The 24,200-nt window shown below is 43.9% G+C and overlaps 1 protein-coding gene across 1 annotated transcript in view; it reads right to left on the bottom strand.

Moving 5' to 3' along the window:
- Positions 1–12,889, bottom strand: part of TAPBP (TAP binding protein) — a 42,913-nt gene extending 30,024 nt beyond the window's left edge. The window contains exon 1 of the mRNA XM_089657184.1: positions 12,643–12,889. Within this exon, the coding sequence (XP_089513310.1) occupies positions 12,643–12,691 (49 nt within the window). The 5' untranslated portion in view covers positions 12,692–12,889. The remainder of the gene's footprint in view (positions 1–12,642) is intronic.
- Between the last annotated feature and the right edge of the window lie 11,311 nt (positions 12,890–24,200).

The raw sequence follows: 24,200 nt of genomic DNA, 5'->3' as shown, positions 1-24,200 counted from the left end.
TGAGGAGTGTCTGAGCCACACCCCAGAAACAAGGCAGAACAGGACGAGGCCATCTCTGGGAATTTTTGGCTAGACTTCAGAAGGTGTGTAAATGGCCTACACCTATAACAAGGGCATTGTCCAACTTCAGTCAAAGCTGCATAGACTGTCTCTATCCACAGGCTCCCACTTATCCACTTAGTGCTCTGGATTGAGACAAGCACACACTATACAGGGATGTGCTTTGTTCATATTTCATGTCTGAGGTTTACAACCACTTTAAACTAAACTTTCAATTGGAGCTAATTTTTTTTCTTGTTTATGTTCTATTGGGGAGGTTTCCCTTCATTTCCTGAGATACAACTGAAAGTGAAAGCAAACCTCTCCAAAGTGGGGGGGATTCCCCTCTTAGTTGTCACATATTGTAGCTCTTAGAAGATGTACTCTTACCTTTTGTTCTAGTGAGCGCTATAAAATGTAGGATTTTCCATCATTTTTGTACCAGCGACCAACAGTCACCAGGACCAATAGAGAGGGAGAACCTACATGGCTAAGAGACAGCAATAAAAACATGACAAGGCTTCTAAGTCCTCATGCACACGTGGCGTTTTGAGGCTCCATACACACGGAGCGTTTTGAGGCTCCATACACACGGGGCGTTTTCAGGCTCCATACACATGGGGCGTTTTGAGGCTCCATACACACGGGGCATTTTGATAACGCTGGTAACATTAGCGGTGTAAAGTCACATTAAAAATGTGAGTTTTTCAGCAGTTTTTAGTGTTATTGCATTAGCATTTAGCTGTTTTTTTTGCGTTTGCATTTTTTATCGTTTTTTTACCCAAAAAATTTTATTTTGGTCAAAAAAGTCCAAAAACGCCAGTTTGCCACGATTTACCATGTTTTTCAGCATTAGAGCATTTTGACAGCTAAAAAACTCCTCTAGAAAGCCACTTGTCCTGGGTTCTTTTTCCAGCCAAAAAAACCTGCAGGTTTTTAAATGTAATTACCGGCTTTTTTTCCTCTTCACTATAGCTCAGAGAATCAGCTGTCACTTTCCCTCCAGCTAAAAGAAACAAAGTTTCCTTTTAGTTTGTTTCCAGAGATAAAAGAAACAAAGTATCCTTTAGCTCCGGGAAAGTGACAGCTAATTCTGTGAGCTATAGTGAAGAAAAAAAAAAAAGGCGGTAATTGCATTTAAAAGTCGGCACTGGCATACACTTGTATTGCGAAAAAATTTTGTAAAAATTTGTAAACTGAGGCATTATTTTCAATGGATTTTCATTCGTAAACTGAAAATTACGTTACCTGAGGCATTCGTAAACCGAGGTACGCCTGTAAATTCTTAGGAACAGAATATTCTAAGAGAGTTTGTTTTTCTTAGTCCTCATGCACACGGGACGTTTTTACATCGGATGTTTTTGGCTTTTGATGTTTTTTTCTACAGCCAGTAAACCCCCCAGCATGTTCTCCTATGTGTCCATCCCCGGCATGTTATCCTATGTGTCCATCCCCGGCGTGTTATCCTATGTGTCCATCCCCGGCATGTTATCCTACGTGTCCATCCCCGGCGTGTTCTCCTATGTGTCCATCCCCGGCGTGTTATCCTGTGTGTCCATCCCCGGCGTGTTATCCTACGTGTCCATCCCCGGCGTGTTATCCTGTGTGTCCATCCCCGGCGTGTTATCCTGTGTGTCCATCCCCGGCGTGTTATCCTGTGTGTCCATCCCCGGCGTGTTATCCTGTGCGTCCATCCCCGGCGTGTCATCCTGTGCGTCCATCCCCGGCGTGTCATCCTATGCGTCCATCCCCGGCGTGTTATCCTGTGTGTCCATCCCCGGCGTGTTATCCTGTGTGTCCATCCCCGGCATGTTCTCCTGTGTGTCCATCCCCGGCATGTTATCCTGTGTGTCCATCCCCGGCGTGTCATCCTATGCGTCCATCCCCGGCGTGTTATCCTGTGTGTCCATCCCCGGACTGTCATCCTATGTGTCCATCCCCGGACTGTCATCCTATGTGTTCATCCCTGGCGTGTCATCCTATGTGTCCATCCCCGGCGTGTTATCCTGTATGTCCATCCCCGGCATGTTATCCTATGTGTCCATCCCCGGCATGTTATCCTGTGTGTCCATCCCCGGCATGTCATCCTGTGTGTCCATCCCTGGCATGTTATCCTATGTGTCCATCCCCGGCATGTTATCCTATACGTCCATCCCCGGCGTGTCATCCTATACGTCCATCCCCGGCGTGTCATCCTATACGTCCATCCCCGGCGTGTCATCCTATGCGTCCATCCCCGGCGTGTCATCCTATGCGTCCATCCCCGGCGTGTTATCCTGTGTGTCCATCCCCGGCGTGTCATGCTATGCGTCCATCCCCGGCGTGTTATCCTGTGTGTCCATCCCCGGCATGTCATCCTATGTGTCCATCCCTGGCATGTTATCCTACGTGTCCATCCCTGGCATGTTATCCTATGTGTCCATACACACATAGACTAGAATCAGCGTTTTTTGGCTGGAAAAAAAAACAGAACTAGTGGGCTTCTAGAGGAGTTTTTTAGCTGTAAAAACACTCTAACGCTGAAAAACACAGTAAATGCGGTAAACCGGCATTTTTGGATTTTTTTTTGGTAAATAAAAAATCGCAAATGCTAAATAAATGATGCTAAACGCTAATGCAAAACCACTAAAAAACCTCAAGTTTTTAACATGACTTTACACAGCTAACATTACCAGCGCTATTAAACGCCCCGTGTGTATGGAGCCTAATCGTTAGTGAGGTCAAATCGATCTTCACTTTCGACTGCAGTGATGAGAAAAGCTAAAGAAGCGGGATGGAATTTTTTTCTCAACTGAACTTCTAATAGTGTATGTGTATTGTGTTCAGTAAAGTCCAAAATCAAATGTTATAAACAATTGAACAACATGTGAAGGTTCTGGGAATGTGCTTCAAATTTTCCTAAAGCCTAAATCACACGGATAAAATCAGATGAACGATCGTTGGATTTTCCATGAAGGCGTTTTTCTATTCGAGTATTTCTATGCAATCACTGTACGCATTTAATTAAAATCAGACATGGGTTCCTGTGCAATAAAATTTTTCTAACTTGAACCTTTTTTTTTTTTTTTTGTTTAGTTTTTTTGTCCAAACAGTCAGAATTGGTTGTAGAAAGCACTATACTAACAAACAGATTTTTAACCAATTGTTCTGCAAATGGAAATGTTTATACAATTTTCTTATTGTGTGTATGGGCCCATTCACATTTAACTAATTTCTAACTCTCACCAAATGCCCCTACAGCGTTTGACAGGCATTTGGGAAGCGTTTTTAACACTCCTCAAACACCCCCCAAACGCCCTATGAACCTTTTTGAGGCGTTTGATAAGCATTTTCCAAGCATTAAAACCGCACCTCAAATGCCTATACTGAAGTTTAATAGTATTAACGCTCCGCAAATGCCTCGAAAACACCTTCCAGGACTTTGAGGAGCATCACCATAGACTTAAATGGGAGGCTTCAACTCCTCCTGACTCAACATAAGGCGTTAATTTTGCCGCAACAATAATGCTTTAGTGTGAACAGCACTGTGTGCTGCCATGTGTAGAATTTTCATAGGGGTTTAAGCAGCTTTAAAAATGCTTCACAAATGCCAAACACCTGCTTACAAAGCTAGCATGAACTTAGCCTAAATTGTTACTATACCCTGGACCCTGCATTCACTATATCTGATCTCCCCGGACCCTGCATTCACTATATCTGATCTCCCCGGACCCTGCATTCACTATATCTGATCTCCCCGGACCCCGCATTCACTATATCCGGTCTCCCCGGACCCTGCATTCATTATATCTGGTCTGCCCGGACCCTGCATTCACTATATCAGCTCTCCCCGGACCCTGCATTCACTATATCTAGTCTCCCCGGACCCTGCATTCACTATATCCGCTCTCCCCGGACCCTGCATTCACTATATAAGGTCCCCCAGGACCCTGCATTCACTATATCTTGTCTCCCCGGACCCTGCATTCACTATATCCGCTCTCCCCGGACCCTGCATTCACTATATCTGGTCTCCCCGGACCCTGCATTCACTATATAAGGTCCCCCAGGACCCCGCATTCACTATATCTGGTCTCCCCGGACCCTGCATTCACTATATCCGCTCTCCCCGGACCCTGCATTCACTATATCTGGTCTCCCCGGACCCTGCATTCACTATATAAGGTCCCCCAGGACCCTGCATTCACTATATCTGGTCTCCCCAGACCCTGCATTCACTATATCTGGTCTCCCCAGACCCTGCATTCATTTACATATGTGGGCGTGGCCTATGTATGCATTTATAACTACTCGCGAGCATGGGGGGGACGGGGGCACTTTATTTTTTCTATCCCTCTGTGGCCAGATTTAGAAACTTTAGGCCCCTTTCACACGGGCGTTCCGTATGGCCGTTTTTCATCTGTCCGTTTACAGATGAAAAACGGACACCCATGTATTTCTATGGACTTGCGGATGTAAACGGATGATCATCTGTTTACATCAGTTAATGTCCGCATTCGTTAACCCCTCGCCCTCCAGAGGATTTGCCCCCCTTCCTGACCAGGTAATTTTTTGCGTTACGGTGCCGTGTCGCTTTAACCGACAATTGCGCGGTCATGCAGCGCTGCACCCACATGAAATTTACGTCCCTTTTTTCCCACAAATGGAGCTTTCTTTTGGTGGTATTTGATCACCTGTGTGGTTTTTTATTTTTGCGCTATAAAAAAAAAAAGTCTGACAATTTTGAGAAAAAAACAATATTTTTGACTTTTTGCTATTAACCATTAGCCACCCGGCCTATAGCTGTTTGGCGGCGGCAAAAATGCTGTAGCTTTCCGGGTGCACGCCATTTGGCATTTTCCCCGGTTGCAGAGCCACGCAGCGGTGCGATCTGTCACCGACCGTGTACCTCGGACACGGCCGATGACAGATCTGAGTACCGGCCCCCGTTGCCGGTACCATGTGACCTGCTGTGACCAATCACAGCAGGTCACATGACAGTTGTATACAATGGATGGCTTCATTCATGCCATCCATTGTATACTAGTGCCTAGCTGTGAATGGTCAGAGCAGGTCACATGCACATGTCATGTGATTAGCTGTGGCCAAATCACAGCTAAGCACAAAAAAAAAAAAAAAAAAAAAAACCTGAATGAATCGATTTCATTCAGGTAAATGCTTGCTTGTAGCAAAGTAATTCTTTCCTATAAGCAAATTGTGTAAAAAAAAAAAAATACTGATCACTTCCCCAAAGTAGTACAATGTTACTATGGTAACATTGTACTACTTTGGTCATAGTAAAATATGAAAAGAAAAATGTTAAAAAAAATTAAAAAAAATGTAATACAAAATTAAGAATAATAAAAAAATACAAAAAAAAAAAAAATATATATATATATATAATTTTTTTTCATACTGTCACCAGTCAGTGTCCCTGTTCACCGCCATGCCAGTTATATGATGACGCTGTACTGCACTGGTGACAGTATGTAAAAAAAAAATAGTGAAAATTTTAATTTTTTAATTTTCCAAAAAAATTATGACAAAAAAAATACAACTTCAAAAAACTTGCCATTCCTCTTATGAAGTACGTCGGACTGTCTACTCTGCAAAAAGGGGTCATTTGGGGATATCTGTACTGTTCTGACATTCTTGGACCTCAAGAAATTAGATTGGCTGTCAGTACATCAGGATTGATCAATTTTCAGATCTATACCATAGTTTGTGAATTCTATAACTTTCCTACAAACTAAATAATACATCCTAATTTGGGTTATTTTCACCAAAGACATGTAGCAGAATACATCTCGGCCTAAATTTATGAAGAACAATTATTTATCTGTAAACTTTTATAACAGAAACAAAGAAAAACTTGTTTTTTTTCACAATTGTTGGTCTTTTTTTGTTAAGTTAGCAAAAAACAAAAACCCCAGCAGTGATTAAATGCCACCAAAAGAAAGCTCTAGTTGTGTGAAGAAAATGATAAAATTTTAGTTTGGGTACAATGTTGTATGACCGCGCAATTGTCATTCAAAGTGTGAGAGCGCTGAAACCTGAAAAATGGCCTGGGCAGGAAGGGGGAAAATTGCACGGTATTGAAACGGTTAAACATGTCCAGTAAAAAAAAAATTAAAAATCAAAAGTTCGTCATAAATTTAGACCAAAATGTATTCTGCTCCATGTCTTTGCTAAAAATAAAATCCCAATACGTGTAAATTAATTGGTTTATGTGAAAGTTATAGCGTCTACAATTGGCGGTATAGAAACTGGAATAGTTTTTTTTTACTACTAATGGCAAAGATCAGCGAATTATTGCTGGACTGCGGCAGGCATTTTGACACTGGGGGGAACTGACTTGGTGTCACTGACATCCCCGGTGACACCAATACAGTGATCAGTGCTAAAAACAGCACTGACACTGTATTAATGGCACTGGGCAGGAAGGGGTTAACATGAGGGGCGATCAAAGGGTTAACTGTGTGCAGCGTGTGTTTTACCAGGAGGCGGTGTCTGTGTGCTTCACTGTGTGCACAGCCACCCAGAGCAGTGTGCCCGAGCCGACAGGGAGGAGGACTGTTAATATACAAAGCAGCCCTCCTCTCCGTTGGAGATCCTCGATAATCATCGGGCGCTGGCAGGTAATCACCGGCTGGGACCCGATGATTGACAGGTGCGGCCGCGAATGGTGGCAGGGGTTGGGCTTGTGCGCGCCCCCTACCCAGGAATACAAAACTACATGAAAAGATAGAATCAAATATTTACAAAAATGTGAAGGGTGGACTCACTTCTGTGAGATACTGTGTATGTATATGTATATATGTATATGTATATATGTGATTTTGTGCACCCCTGCTGCTGCTGCCCTGTAGCAGTATTTCTGCTGTAGGGCGGCAGGGATGTGGTTAAGATCTCTTCTTTTGAACGGAAGAAAGACCTATTTTTCTTTCGTAAAAAACCCTGACCCAGCTGAAAACGGATGAAAACCAGACATAAACGGATGTAAAATGGATGAAAAAACTGATGAAAAACAGATGTAAATGGATGTAAAATGGATGAAAAAACTGATGAAAAACAGATGTAAACTGATTGGAAAAAATTTGACTGAACTGATGAAAAAAACATAACGCCCGTGTGAAAGGGGCCTTAGATTGTACGCTCCTTGAGGTTGGGGGCTGATATGACGATACAATATATATGTAAAGTACTGCGTACATTGTTGGTGCTACATAAATACCTGAAATAAATAAATAACCAATAACTCCTAGATTGTAAGCCCTAACGAGCCGGGCCCTCTGTTTCCTCCAAATTGTATTGTAACTGTAATGTCTGCCTTCATTTTATAAAGTGCTGCGCAAACTGTTGTCACTATATAAATCCTGTATAATAGTAATAACTCAATCCCACACTAACAATTCACTAGACAGGTGAACACACGGAAAATGACAGACAAAGCAATATGGCCACCAACAAAATGAAAGTAACTGACTTGGAAAGTCCCCAAGCCTTAAGAGCTCGTTCATGCTTATTTATTTCAGGTACTTACATAGCGCAATCAATTACGCCGCACTTTACATATATATTGTACATTCACATCAGTCCCTAACCCTCGAGGGGTGTACAATCTAAGGTCCCTAACTCACATTCATACATACACATACTAGGGACAATTTAGACAGGAGTCAATTCACCTACCAGCATGTCTTTGGAGTGTAGGAGGAAACCGAAGTATCCGGAGGAAACCCACACAGGCACAGGGAGAACATGCAAACTCCAGGCAGGTGGTGCCGTGGTCGGGATTCAAACCAATGACCCTGGTACTGCCAGGCGGAAGTGCTAACCATTTAGCCACTGTGCTGCCCACACTTGACTAACTTCTAAGGCTCTATGCACACTGGGCGTTTTAATAAGTCCTCATGCACATTATCCTGTGTGTCCATCCCCGGCGTGTTATCCTATGTGTCCATCCCCGGCGTGTTATCCTATGTGTCCATCCCCGGCGTGTTATCCTATGTGTCCATCCCCGGCATGTTATCCTATGTGTCCATCCCCGGCGTGTTATCCTATGTGTCCATCCCCGGCATGTTATCCTATGTGTCCATCCCCGGCGTGTTATCCTACGTGTCCATCCCCGGCGTGTTATCCTACATGTCCATCCCCGGCGTGTTATCCTACGTGTCCATCCCCGGCGTGTGATCCTACGTGTCCATCCCAGGCGTGTGATCCTACGTGTCCATCCCCGGCGTGTTATCCTACGTGTCCATCCCCAGCGTGTTATCCTACGTGTCCATCCCCGGCGTGTTATCCTAGGTGTCCATCCCCGGCGTGTTATCCTAGGTGTCCATCCCCGGCGTGTTATCCTAGGTGTCCATCCCCAGCGTGTTATCCTACGTGTCCATCCCCGGCGTGTTATCCTACGTGTCCATCCCCGGCGTGTTATCCTGTGTGTCCATCCCCGGCGTGTTCTCCTGTGTGTCCATCCCCGGCGTGTTCTCCTGTGTGTCCATCCCCGGCGTGTTATCCTATGTGTCCATCCCCGGCGTGTTATCCTACGTGTCCATCCCCGGCGTGTTATCCTACGTGTCCATCCCCGGCGTGTTATCCTGTGTGTCCATCCTCGGCGTGTTCTCCTGTGTGTCCATCCCCGGCGTGTTCTCCTGTGTGTCCATCCCCGGCGTGTTATCCTGTGTGTCCATCCCCTGCGTGTTCTCCTGTGTGTCCATCCCCAGCGTGTTATCCTGTGTGTCCATCCCCGGCGTGTTATCCTGTGTGTCCATCCCCGGCGTGTTCTCCTGTGTGTCCATCCCCGGCGTGTTATCCTGTGTGTCCATCCCCGGCATGCTATCCTATGTGTCCATACACACATAGACTGGAATCAAAATTTTTTGGCTGGAAAAAACCCCCAGAACTAGTGGGCTTCTAGAGTTTTTTTTTTTAAAAATGCTAAAAAATGCAAACTTGGAAAAATGCTGCTAATCGTGGAAACATGCTGCTAAAAGCTAATGCAAAAATGCTAAAAAAGCTGAAAAACTCATGTTTTTAACGTGACTTTACACAGCTAACGTTACCAGCGTTATTAAAACGCCCCGTGTGTATGAGGGCTAATGCTGGTAACGTTAGCTGTTAGCTGTGTAAAGTCACATTAAAAAGGTGAGTTTTTCAGCTTTTTTTTAGTGTTTTTGCATTAGCATTTAGCTGCGTTTTTCAGCGTTAGAGCATTTTTACAGCTAAAAAACTAATCTAGAAACCCATTAGTTCTGGGAGTTTTTTTCCAGCCAAAAAACGCTGATTCCAGTCTATGTGTGTATGGACACATAGGATAACATGCTGGGGGGTTTACTGGCTGTAGAAAAAAAGTCAAAAGCCAAAAACAGCCGCTGTAAAAACATCCCGTGTGCATGAGGACTAACTCTTGCCAAATGCCCCATAGCGTTTGACAGGTGTTTAGATACAGTCATGGCCGAAATTGTTGGCACCCTTGATATTTTTCCTGAAAATCAAGTATTTCACACAAAAAAGGTATTGCATTAACACATGTTTTGCTATACACATGTTTATTCCCTTTGTATGTATTGGAACAAATATAAAACAGAGGCAGAAAAGCAAATATGACATAATGTCACACAAAACCCCAAAAATGGGCTGGACAAAAGTATTGGCACCCTTAACTTAATATTTGGTTGCACACCCTTTGGAAAACATAACTGAAATCAGTCGCTTCCTATAACCATCAATAAGCTTCTGACACCTCTCACCCGGAATTTTGGACCACTCTTCCTTTGCAAACAGCTCCAGGTCTCTCTTATTGGAAGGACACCTTTTCCCAACAGCAATTTTAAGATCTCTCCACAGGTGTTCAATGGGATTTAGATCTGGGCTCATTGCTGGCCACTTCAGAACTCTCCAGCGCTTCTTTGCCATCCATTTCTGAGTGCTTTTTGACGTATGTTTGGGGTCATTGTCCTGCTGGAAGACCCAGGATCTTGGACGCAAACCCAGCTTTCTGACACTGGGCCCTACAGTGCGACCCAAAATCCTTTGGTAATCCTCAGATTTCATGATGCCTTGCACACAGTCAAGGCACCCAGTGCCAGAGGCAGCAAAACAACCCCAAAACATCATTGAACCTCCACCATATTTTACCGTAGGTACTGTGTTTTGTTCTTTGTAGGCCTCATTCCGTTTTCGGTAAACAGTAGAATGATGTGCTTTACCGAAAAGCTCTATCTTGGTCTCATCTGTCCACAAGACGTTTTCCCAGAAGGCTTTTGGCTTACTCAAGTACATTTTGGCAAACTGTAGTCTTGCTTTTTTATGTCTCTGTGTCAGCAGTGGGGTCCTCCTGGGTCTCCTGCCATAGCGTTTCATTTCATTTAAATGTCGACGGATAGTTCGCGCTGACACTGATGCTCCCTGAGCCTGCAGGACAGCTTGAATGTCTTTGGAACATGTTTGGGGCTGCTTATCCACCATCCGGACTATTCTGCGTTGCAATCTTTCATCAATTTTCTTCATCCGTCCACGACCAGGGAGATTAGCTACAGTGCCATGGGTTGCAAACTTCTTGATAATGTTGCGCACTGTGGACAAAGGCAAATCTAGTTCTCTGGAGATGGACTTGTAACCTTGAGATTGTTGATATTTTGCCACAATTTTGGTTCTCAGGTCCTCAGACAGTTCTCGTCTCCTCTTTCTGTTGTCCATGCTTAGTGTGGCACAGACAGACACACAATGCAAAGGTTAAGTGAACGTCTCTCCTTTTTATCTGCTTTCAGGTGTGATTTCTATATTGCCCACACCTGTTACTTGCCCCAGGTGAGTTTACAGGAGCATCACATGCTTGTAACATTCTTATTTATCCGCAGTTGTGAAAGGGTGCCAATACTTTTGTCCAGCCCATTTTTGGAGGTTTGTGTGACATTATGTCGAATTTGCTTTCTTTCCTCCCTTTTTTTGTTTTGTCCCAATACACACAAAGGGAATAAACATGTGTATAGCAAAACATGTGTTAATGCAATACGTTTCGTGAGAAATACATGATTTCCTGGAGAAATATCAAGGGTGCCAACAATTTCGGCCATGACTGTAGGCGCTTGGGAAGCGTTTTTAACGCTCCTCAAATGCTTCCCAAATGCCCTATGCGCGTTTTTGATAGGCATTTTCCAAGCGTTAGAACCACACCACAAATAGACTTGAATGGGAGGCTTCGACTCCTCCACACTCCAACGCAAGTGTGAACTTAGCCTACATTGTTACTTAACCCCAGACCCTGCATTCACTATATCTGGTCTCCCTGGACCCCGCATTTACTATATCCGCTCTCCCCGGACCCTGCATTCACTATATCCGGTCTCCCCGGACCCTGCATTCACTATATCTGGTCTCCCCGGACCCCGCATTCACTATATACGGTCTCCCCGGACCCTGCATTCACTATATCCGGTCTCCACAGACCCCGCATTCACTATATCCGCTCTCCCCGGACCCCGCATTCACTATATCCGGTCTCCCCGGACCCTGAATTCACTATATCCGGTCTCCCCGGACCCCGCATTCACTATATCCGCTCTCCCCGGACCCTGCATTCACTATATCCGCTCTCCCCGGACCCCGCATTCACTATATCCGCTCTCCCAGGACCCTGCAGTCACTATATCTGCTCTCCCCGGACCCCGCATTCACTATATCCGGTCTCCCCGGACCCTGCATTCACTATATCTGCTCTCCCCGAACCCTGCATTCACTATATCCGGTCTCCCCGGACCCTGCATTCACTATATCTGCTCTCCCCGAACCCTGCATTCACTATATCCGGTCTCCCTGGACCCCGCATTTACTATATCCGCTCTCCCCGGACCCTGCATTCACTATATCCGGTCTCCCCGGACCCTGCATTCACTATATCTGGTCTCCCCGGACCCTGCATTCACTATATCCGGTCTCCCCGGACCCTGCATTCACTATATCCGGTCTCCCCGGACCCTGCATTCACTATATCCGGTCTCCCCAGACCCTGCATTCACTATATCTGCTCTCCCCGGACCCTGCATTCACTATATCCGCTCTCCCCGAACCCTGCATTCACTATATCCGCTCTCCCCGGACCCTGCGTTCACTATATCTGGTCTCTCACAGTACACACAACATGGAAATGTAATTATTTTAGTAAATATGAACTGCTAAATACCTTTTCTCATCACCAGTTAGAGCAGTTGTGGTGCATCGAAATGCACTTGGCCAAAAACCGAAATGGACAGTTTTTAAAAAAGTATATATTTAACTCCTGACTCGACATGAGGTGCCAATTTTGCCGTGAAGCGATGCTAACGCTTCAGTGTGAACATCACTGTGTGTTGTCATGTGTAGAGTTTTCATAGGCGTTTGAGGAGTGCTAAAACAGCTTCCCAAATGCCTGCCTAAAGCCTGCTAACAAAGCTAGTGTGATAATAATAAAAGGAACAAACAGTTGAAACGGAAGGAGACGTGGATCTATACATTGAAACAAGGATATAGTTTAGAGACGGGGGGGGAAGAAAGTGGGGATGAAGGGGTTAAGTTTGGCCTGTAAATACAAAGGCGGTGAAGGGGAAGGGGGGACGAGGCAGGTATGGAATTATCCGTACTTACCCAGAGGGGACATAAAGGAGAGGATTTTGTAGATTGTCGAGGGAATCATGCTGACAAAGGCCTCGATGTCTCTGTTCTAATTATAGAGATCAGATGCCGTGCTGGGAGATCGCAGCGAATGAACGAACGACCCTCTGCCCCTCGCTGTGCCTTGTCACCCCCTCTAATACAACATTCACCCTCCCTAGTGCAGCATGTACCCCCTTCTGCCCCTCCGCTCACAGATCCTCTGCTCACTGCAATGAGAGCTGTGCTTGCGACTCTTTCACTTTCACTTTCCTGAAAGCTGGCAGTTTACTGTATATCACAACACGCAGGACTTGTCCAACTGCCGCTGTGTATGCCTGAGCCTCCAGGGGGTGACTAGGCCAACAGGCAGCCTCCTAGCTGCAGGCGGACTACTAATCCCAGCAAGCCCTAAGGGCCTACTACTATTATTATTATTATTATACAGTATTTATATAGCGCCAACAGTTTGCTCAGCGCTGTACATTACAAACTACTAAAGCTAGACGGGTAGAATTTTCAAAGGAAATTTCCCAGAAAAAGAACGCTCTAAGAAAGTTTTGTTAATTTTTCTAAAGTTTTGTTCATTTTTCTAAAAAAAATTCTAAAACTGACCCCCATTTCTAGTTAACCCTTTGCCCTCCTGAGGATTTACCCCCCCTACCTGAAGGGGCCATTTTTTTTTGCAATACGGAGCTGCATTACTTTAACTGGCAATTGCATGGTCGCGCAACACTGCTCCCGAATGAAATGTACTGCCTTTTTGTTCCCCACAAATTGAGCTTTCTTTCGGTGGTATTTGATTGCCTGTGCATTTTTAATTTTTTGTGCTATAAAAAAAAAAACAATTTTGAGAAAAAAAAACACTGGCAATTTTGAGAAGAAAAAACTATATTTTTTTTTACTTTTTGCTATTAAACATGTCCAGTAAAAAAAATGTTAAAAATCAAATTTCATCATAAATTTAGGCCAAAATGTATTCTGCTCCATGTCTTTGCTAAAAAAAATCCCAATACGTGTAAATTAATTGGTTTACGTGAAAGTCACAGCGTTTACAAATGGTATAGATACTGGGATTATAGCAGGACTGCGGAGGGCATTCTGACACTGGGGGGGATCTGACTTGCTGTCACTGACATCCCCAGTGACACTACTACAGTGATATGTGCTAAAAAAAACACTGTACGCTGTACTAATGGCACTGGGCAGAAAGGGGTTAGCATGAGGGGTGATCAAAGGGTTAACTGTGTGCTGGGTGTGTTGGTGCTTCCAGCCATCCAGAGCAGTGTGCCCGAGTCGACATGGAAAAGGTCTGTTAGCAAACAAAACAGTTCTCCTCCCGTTGATGATCGTTGGAAATCACTAGGCGCCGGCAATTAATCACCGGCCAGGACCTGGTGATTGACAGCCGCGGCCGCGAATTGAGGCGCGTGTACAGCTACCAGAAAATGCTAAATCACTTATATATACGTAATTTTGTGCACGCTTCAATGCATAAATTGCGTCCTGTGGACTTCAGTACAAAAACGCCCTCTATTTACTTCAATGAAAAATCACATCCCATTGACTTCAATGCAAAAATACCCCCTATTGACTTCAAAGCAAAATTGCGTCCTATTGACTGCAATGCAAAATCGCGTCCTATTGACTGCAATGCAAAATCGCATTCCCATTGACTTCAATGCAAAATCGCATTCCCATTGACTTTAATGAAAAATCGCATCCCATTGACTTCAATGCAAAAATACCCCCTATTGACTTCAAAGCAAAATCGCGTCCTATTGACTTCACTGCACAATCATGTCCCATTGATTTCAATGCAAAAACGCCCCCTATTGACTTCAATGCAAAAACACCTCTATTTAAGTTTTTTATTTTGATATATATTTCAATTTATTTTCTGTCCAGTTTTTGTGTGTTACTCTCAGTAAAAGGTATTTTATGTTACTGGATTGTATTTTTTAAATTCATATTCATTTAAATTCATGTTAATAATTAAAAAGTCGAATATAATACAATTATATACAAGAAAATATATATTTTTTAAAACTGTTTTTGGTTTTTGGAGCAGTGCATCCTGAATTTTCGGCTTCAGTCCAGAATTTTAATTTCAGTGCATCACTAACGATATTTGTTTTTATCAAACACCAAATTTTTGGGAAAAAATACAAAGTAAAATATAAAAAATGATGTTATGCCGAGTAAATCCGTCCGTGGAACAGTGCCAAACTATGGTCCCCTTACAGGTTATCAGACATGGGTGTGCTGCTAAAATTATTTCCCTCGCTCTGACGTTTGCAGTGATACCTCACATGTGTGGTGTGGCTGTCATTTACATACGTGTGCGGGACCTGTGTCTGAGTTTGCATTTGCGTGTGAGCTTGGGGGGACAGGGGAGCTTTACATTTTTTTATTCATTTAATTAAAAAAACATTTTTCACTGAATCTTTAACCTGTTGACACCGGCGGCACGCATATGCGGCTCTGTTAAAACTACTTAACGTGCTAGGAGCACTCTTCCTGCACACTCCCAGCATGGTAGCCGGCGGTGATCGGTAAGTGGGCAATGCATACTTGCAAATGTGACCTTCCTGATCATGTAATCCGCTGTGACAGCCAATCACAGCGGTCACATGACCCAAAGGCGCACCTCCCAGCTTTTAGAACCCTTAAAGGGCTGGGAGGCTGTCGGCACCAAGGGGTTACATTTTTTTAATCTCTTTTATTGCTGTCACGCGGGTTGAGCAACATCCCTTGTGATAGCATGGAACCTGACAGGCAGGGGCGTCCCTAGGGTTGGTGACACCCCCTCCGACAATCCCCGCAGAATGGATCGGATCTGTGGATTGAGCATAATGGATCGGACTTCGATCCATTATGCTCCCCAATTTGCAGATCCAATCCATCCTGAGGGGATCGTTGGCTTTCTTTACAACTTACCTTTTCGTGGAGCGGGTCTGGTGTCACCCCGTATAGGTTGCATGCCGACGATCCCCGCAGGATGGTTCGGATCTGCGGATTGAGCATAATGGATCGGAGTCCGATACATTATGCTCCCCAATCCGCAGATCCCATCCATTCTGCGGGGATCGTCGGCATGCAACCTATACGGGGTGACACCGGACCCGCTCCACGAAAAGGTAAGTTGTAAAGAAAGCCGATGATCCCCGCAGAATGGATGAGATCTGCGGATTGGGGAGCATAATGTATTGGACTCTGATCCAGTATGCTTAATCCGCAGATCCAAACCATCCTGCGGGGATCGTCGGATTGCTTTACAACTTACCTTTTCATGGAGCAGGTCCGGTGTCACCCCATGCGGTAGGTGTCACCCGGTGTGTCGCGAACCCCCCCCCCCCCCCACACCTGCCTCAAGACGCCACTGCTGACAGGTCCTCTTTATGGAGAGACCTGGAGTCTATTAGACCTCATATCTCTCCTCTGGCCTCCAAAGCATCTGATCAAACCGAGATCAGATCCTTGGTCAAGCCGGTAATGGCTTGTTGAGACTGAAACCGGAAATGCCGAAGTCCTCGTTGCTTCCAGTTTCTGACACCACACAGTGGAAGGAACAACATCCATTCCTCCCACTGTGTCCCAGGAACTGGATGCCGCTGGTCGCATACTTTCCGGGCACTCTGATCACAGCAAAAGAGCCCAATAACGGCGATAGAGGGGGGGGGGGCATCTCCTTCAGTAAAAAGGTAATCCAGCTGCTCTTTATCCTCTAGGATTACTTTTATGGTAAAGGGAAATGGAAGAAAATTATTTCTCAACTATTGCGCCTCTTCCTGTCTGAGGATCTATAAATGTGGATGGGAAGTGGTTAAGATCCATACTAGACCCACTTGGTGTGGTAAAAAATTTTGGGGAGACTCCATGCCATTTTTTTCTCCTTTTTTTACATTCACCTGTCAGCTGGGAATCCCCAAGCTGGAATGATCACTTATTGTAAGGACACCCTGAGATGCTGTTTATCCTAGTATTGCACTATTGTTTTGTGATGTTTATTATGCTATGCATTATGGTATTGTGCTAGCTGCTATGTTTTTTTTGTAACATCCAACAGCATTTTTTTTCTTTTCATTCTTACATCCGTACACCAGGACTGATCAATTTTCAGATATACACTATATTGCCAAAAGTATTGGGCCCCCTGCCTTTACACGTACAGGAACTTTAATGGCCTCCCAGTCTTAGTCTGTAGGGTTCAATATTGAGTTGGCCTTTGCAGCTATAACAGCTTCAACTCTTCTGGGAAGGCCGTCCACAAGGTTACTGGACTCTTACTGAGTTGTCTACAAAATTTTGGCCAACCAAAAGTCAACGTTCTCATTGACAAGACCACTCATGTTCTTTGTGTGACCCCATCTAACCTTGTAAGTACCATGTATTGTACTTGTATCGTAAATATACACTCAGGGCTTGAGGGGTTTCCTGCCGAGACTCTTGGCAGACAAGTTTAGAGCCAGCAAGGTTATTGAGAATAACGGAGCACGGAGGGGACAATGCCTCTCCATCAGCCGGGCACTGAGCGCTCTCGAGATTCAGGAGGCTCTCTCTTGCAGATTTCCTGATTCTCTTCCTGCTGCCCAGGATGTGACGCCAATCTGGGGACAAGGTGATGCTCATACAACTTTTTAGAAGGTATCTACAACAGCTTTCTTGAGAACAGAGAGGACCGCCTAGGACTGCTTGGGAAAAAAGAGACAACTTCTCGAGGAAGAGACCCCCCGGAGTTTTGTGTCATCTTACTGAGTTGTCTACAAAATCTCAGCCAACGGAAAGTCAACATTCTCATTGACAAGAAGGACCACTCATGTTCTTTGTGTGACCCCATCTAACCCTGTAAGTACCATGTATTGTGCCTGTATCGTAAATATACACTCAGGGCTTGAAGTCATGTCTGCCTGCCCAAAACCGGTATTTCAGTTACAGATAAATACTAGGGAAATGGATCGGTCACATGCTGCTTGTATGGCTCGATTACTCCAGCTCTGACTCTCCTCATCTTTCACTTCTTCCATTCCATTGTAACATATACACTATATTGCCAAAAGTATAAGGACGTCTGCCTTTCCACGCACATGAAATTTAATGGCATCCCAGTCTTAGTCCGTAGGGTTCAATGTTGAGTTGGCCCCGCCCTTTGCAGCTATAACAGCTTCAACTCTTCTGGGAACGCCGTCCACAAGGTTTAGGAGGGTGTCTATAGGAAGGTTTGACCATTCTACCAGAAGCACATTTGTGAGGTCAGGTATTGATGTCGGACGAGAAGGCTTGGCTTGCAGTCTACACTCTAATTCATACCAAAGGTGTTCTATGGGGTTGAGGTCAGGACTCTGTGCAGGCCAGTCAAATTCCTCCACCCCAAACTGGCTCCTCCATGTCTTTATGGACCTTGCTTTGTGCACTGGTGTGCAGTCATGTTGGAACAGGAAGGGACCATCCCCAAACTGTTCCCACAAAGTTGGGAGCAGGAAATTGTCCAAAATGTCTTGGTATGCTGACACTTAAGAGTTCCCTTCACTGGAACTAGGGGGCCAAGCCCAACCCCTGAAAAACAACCCCACACCATAATCCCCCCTCCACCAAACTTTACGCTTGGCACAATGCAGTCAGGCAAGTACCGTTCTCCTGGCAACCGCCAAACCCAGACACGTCCATCAGATTGCCAGAGAAGCATGATTGGTCAGTCCAGAGACCACATTTCCACTGCTCTAGAATCCAGTGGTGGCGTGCTTTACACCACTGCATCCGACGCTTTGCATTGCACTTGGTGATGTAAGGCTTGGATGCAGCTGCTCAGCCATGGAAACCCATTCCATGAAGCTCTCTATGCACTGTTGTTGTGCTAATCTGAAGGCCACACCAAGTTTGGAGGTCTTTAGCTATTGGCTCTGCAGACAGTTGGCAACTTCTGCACACTGTGCGCTTCAGCATGCGCTGACCCCGCACTGTCATGTTATGTGGCCTACCACTTGGTGGCTGAGTTGCTGTTGTTCCCAGCTGCTTCCACTTTGTTATAATCCCACTAACAGTTGAGCGTGGAATATTTAGTAGGCAGGAAATGTCATGGATGGACTTATTGCACAGGTGACAACCTATCACGGGACCACGCTTGGAGTCACTGAGCTCCTGAGAGCGACCCATTCTTTCACCAATGTTTGTAGAAGCAGTCTCGTGCCTAGGTGATGATTTTATACACCTGTGGCCAGGGAGGTGATTGGAACACCTGAATCCAATGATTTCGAGGGCTGGCCCAATACTTTTGGCAATATAGTGTATACATACCATAGTCTGTAGAGGCCATAACTTTTACACAAGCCAATTAATATACACTTATTGGGATTTTTTTTACCAAAAACATATAGCAGAATACATTTTGGACAAAATTTATGACGAAATGTGATTTTATTGTATATGATATGGATGTTCAAAATTTTTGTTCTTTTTTTGTTTATATTGCAGAAAAAATAAAGACCCAGTGATGATAAAATACCGCCAAAAGAAAGATCTATTTGTGTGAGAAAAATGATAAAAATGTCAGTTGCGTACAGTATTGTATGACCGTGCAGTTGCCAGGTAAAGTAGCGCAGTGCTGAATAGCAAAACAATTGGCTCTCTCATAAAGGGGGTAAAATGTTCCGGAGCTCCAGTGGTTAAAGTCAACACACACCTTGCAATCAAATTGTTAGGTCCCTGAAAGAAAAAACTAGAAATTGGCCCCATGGGATTGGCAACCCCATCACCCATATGTTTTTTGATGATTGATATTCTTAACAGAGGGCATTGCCCGACAATTACATTTTTTTGTTTTAAAAAACGGTGTGGGGTCCCCCCTCCCATATATACCAAGCCCTTTGGGTCTGGTATGGATTTTGAGGGGAACCCCCGTGCCAAAATGTTTTAAAAAATGGCATGGGGGTCCCCCCTAAAATCCATTCCAGACCCTTATCCAAGTATGAAGCCCGGCGGGTCAGGAAAGGGGAGGGGGGACAAAGAGCACCCCCCAAACCATACCAGGCCACATGCTTTCAACATAGGAGGAGTGCTTTGGGGCAGGAGGGCTTCCCCCCAAAGCACCTTGTCCCCATGTTGATGGGGACAAGGGCCTCTTCCCCCACAACCCTGGCCGGTGGTTGTGGGAGTCTGCAGGCAGTGGGCTTATCAGAATCTGGAGGCCCCCTTTAACAAGGGGGCCACCAAATCCCAGTGCCCCCCATGTGCAAGAGTATGGGGTACATGGTACTGCTACCCATTCACAAAAAAAAGTACAGTGTAAAAAAAGACAATAACAGTCTTTGACAAGTCCTTTATTAAAAATAACAAATAAAAATATGTCCCCCGAAGTAGATCCAGCATCAATCACGATGCCCGCCGCCACCACCCAACCGAAAAAAGAAAACAAAAAACTGCTCCTCTCTCGACGCTGGCTCCTGCCGTCTGACAGCTGCGCCACGATGACAATTCTTAAATAGGGTGATGACGTTACAAGGGGGCGGGATCACCCCCCACCCTCTTGTGACATTAACATGCCCTGTGATTGGCTAAAGCATTGCATCTGACCTGTGTTTAGTCACAATGCTTTGGCCAATCACAATACACTGTCAGGGTATAGTGCATTGTGGGGCAGGGCCGGCGAAGAGCCCGCCGAATGCCTGTAAAGTTTGTGTGTTCAACAAACACACAAACTTGATATGAATCCTTCCCAGTGTCCAAGCAATAAACTCTCCTTCTTTCCTAATTTCCTCAGGTGTCCATTAACACATCTTCACTCCAATATCTTCATCCCCGCAAAATGCACATAAAACACACATAGTGCATTATCCTTTTACATTCAAACATTTTTTGTGCTAATGAATCACGATCACAAAATGTGCCAAAAATCCGTGCGTGCCAAATCCACCAAGTGTTCACTTCTATCTATCTGAAATTCCTACTTTTATCCTTGAAATACAGTCAGGTCCATATATATTTGGACACAGGCACAATTTTAGTTTTTTTCATGGGTTCCAGACTTCAGGCAGTCATTGCCAGTAAAGGATTCTCAACAAAATATTAAAAATGAACATTTTATTTATGATTATATTCAATTGTCCAATTACTTTTGATCCCTTGATATGATATGATCATATCTCCCTGATGAAGCCATGTGGCGTAACGCATAGGGGAGGGGCTCTGACGTCACGGCGCTTTCTGGATTACACGGCGAGTACAGGAAGTGTGCAGAGCACACACAAAAGTTGTTTTTTCACAATACAAAAGAGGTTTTATATTTTGCAAATGTGAGTGGAATATTATATAATTTACCAATAAAAGGTTATAAAAGGATAAGGCACTATGTTCTTTCTTCTTTTTTGACAATACTTACATGGAGTATTGAGAAGTGGAGCCAAAAGGAAGCAGTAGACCCCTGGAGGAGAGAGGGAGAAATCCATCCATCCATATCCAACACAGGGATCAGCTAACCTGAGAGACCCCAGGTGGAATAATAGAAATATTACAACGTATAACCTACATCTCGGGAAGGAGTTCTACCACAGGAAAATATCTCATCTCTCCTTTTAGGACAAAAGGATGTTTTAGCCTAATTTTCAGTTAGGCTAAAATTAAGGTGAGCGCATAAGAAAATCAAATCAAGTGGACACTATCTATATATATATATATTAATATATCAAATCTATTATTATTTATTTATTTATATTTTTTTTATGTTTTATATTTTTTACATTTATTTATATATTTATACGTAATTTCAAATAATCATTTTTTGCACAAATTGGATAATCTATATTACATATTATATTATACAGGTGGATAGATATTTTGAGTCACGTTTTATATATATATTTTTTAATTTTGGTTTTCAATTATATGGTTTATAGCATATTGATTATTTATTTATTTATTTATATATTTATTTATTGGAGCGCGGCACATATTTATATTATGTAACTCCTAAACCCTTCCTCCAATGTGGATGTACATACCCTCAAATTAAACCTGAGAGTGCGCACTTTCAGCCCATATCCATTATATAACTAGAGCTTGAATATATTTTGGTCAATACCTGAAAAAAACAAAAATTGTGCCTGTGTCCAAATATTTATGGACCTAACTGTATATATATATATATATATCAAACTACCTCTGATACAAAGTGTTATAGTTGCTGTCATGCAGCTGTGAGCACGTTTTGTCAGCTCGGCTCTAGGTGGACCGTTGGCACAGATTGTGGTGACAACACAGGAAGCTAACCAGCGATTCTGAAAAATTCAGTTACTGCTCACAGGTGTGAAACCGGGCCACCGACAGACACTCCGCCAGTTATTGGTGAGCAGCTTAAAGCGGCATTAAACCCCAAACCAAAAATGTAATATATTGTAGCTTACCAATCATTAGATGTGGCGGCTGCATTCGTTTTCTTTTTTAGGCTTTTTTCCCCTCTGTTTGCATCTGGTGATCTGGTTAGTAACACACCTCCTGTATTAGAGTGCCCCCACTCTGGATGACAGCACAGGGGGCACCTTTGGACAGGAACATCATCAGTCTGGGGGGGGTGTCTATTAGATGTACTAGCAGATTTAGATACACTAACAGATTGAAACCAAGCTTCAGCTGACACTTTACTGTATATACAGTTAGAGCAGCAGGTTTTTTCTCTTTGGGATAAACGTTTTACATAAATAAATAAAAGCTGATCACTTTAGGCACCCCTGTCAGTGGTAGGAGCTGTTCTATTGAAAACACAACAGACTGAGCCCAGGTTCACATATGTGCGGTGTGGTATATTGCATGTGATTCGCATAGAAATAGCACCGCATTCCTGTGCAGATCACATGTGAATTGTATGCGGTGCGACTGGAGCCGTACATTTTGTATGGCTCTATTCGCACAGCACCCGCACCAAAAACGTGCAGGACCCTTTTTTTGGTCCACACTAGAATCGGATCGCATGGGGATTCACACCTATGCGATCCGATTCTGCACATCGCACCGCGTTTTGTGGACCGATTTCAAGGTGTTGTTAACATACACACCCGCAGCGGTTCGCATGAACGGGGTGCGATTCTGATGCGGTGTGGAATTCACACTGAAAACGCTGCAAATTCCGCACAGCATCAGTGGGAACCCGGGCTTAGAGCAATAGTTTGATTTTCCTTTTGGGATAAAGGTTTTTCAAAGGAAAGCAAAATCTTCAAACATTTTTCAGTTTATATAGTGAATGTTTGAGTTTGTAAAGAAGAATACAAACACTGCGATTTTTCTGAACAGTCTAATATTCACTTTTCTTCAATTTTTTTAGAGGAACAACACCAATTTGATCTATTTTTCTTCATGTTTTGATTTGAAATAGAATGTGTAGTGTTCCCAATGCATTTGTGTGGATGGAAATAAAAGCTATTAGAAGAATTTTGAGCTTTATTCACTTTTTTCAACACACTGCTATTATTTTGAACACAACTGTACATAAATAGAGTGACTGCCGCATTCCTTCCCAACCTGTGATATATAGAAGTAAAGAACCACCTCAGCCTGCATGTCTCCACCATACCATGCCAACTGATGGGTTTCATCCTGGCCACAGGGGCTTAGTCATTGGGTTACCCTATGACTAAGCCCTGGTGGGCGTGGTGAAACGTATCACAGGGCGTAGTTTGGTGGAAACATTTAGGCTTCTAAGTAGCTTGGGCTAAGCGGGAGAGCGGCGGTCCCTCTATTTATGCAGGTAATAAACTTTTTTTCGGGGGGACTCAAAAGAGCAAAAACTGCTGGTAATTTTGGTGACAGCCAGCTTCATACAGTGGGCAAAATAATTAATTGATTCCCTGCAGATTTTGTAGGTTTGCCCACATACAAAGAAATGAAGGGTCTATAATTGCTATCATTGGTGTATTTTAAATGACAGAAACAGAATATCAACTAAAAATCCAGAAAAAACCACAACACAAATGTTATAAATTAAGTTGCAGTTCAGTGAGTAAAATAATTATTTGATCCCTAAGTAAAACATGACTTAGTGCTTGATGGAGAAACCCTTGTTGGCAATCACAGAGGTAAAACGTTTTTTGTAGTTGGTTCCCAGGTTTGCACACATCTCAAGAGGGATTTGTGTCCACTCTTCTTTACACATCTTCTCTAAATCCTTAAGGTTTCTTGGCTGTCGCTTGGCAACTCAAAGTTTCAGCTCCCTCCATAAATTTTCTATAGGATTAAGGTCTGGAGCCTGACATGGCCACTCCATGCCCTTAATGTGCTTCTTCTAGAGCCACTCCTTTATGGTCTTGGCCGTATGTTTTGAGTCATTATCATGCTGGAAGACCCATCCACAACCCATCTTAAGTGTTTTGGCTGAGGGAAGAAGGTTCTCATCCAAGATTTTAAAATACAGGGCCATGTCCATTGGCCCACAATGTGGCAAAGTTGGCCCGTACCTTTAGCCCCAAAGTATAATGTTTGTACCTCCATGCTTGAGTGTAGGGATGGTGTTCTTAAGGTCATAGTCAGCATGTTTCAAGTCAAGTTAATGCCAAAGAGCTCCATTTTGG

Source organism: Staurois parvus, unplaced genomic scaffold (genome assembly GCF_062004578.1).
Source record: "Staurois parvus isolate SC_StPar_1 unplaced genomic scaffold, SC_StPar_1.0 ptg000973l, whole genome shotgun sequence".
Lineage (NCBI taxonomy): Eukaryota > Metazoa > Chordata > Amphibia > Anura > Ranidae > Staurois > Staurois parvus.
The sequence above is the reverse complement of the archived record's forward strand: the minus strand, read 5'-3'. Positions and strand labels throughout refer to the sequence as shown.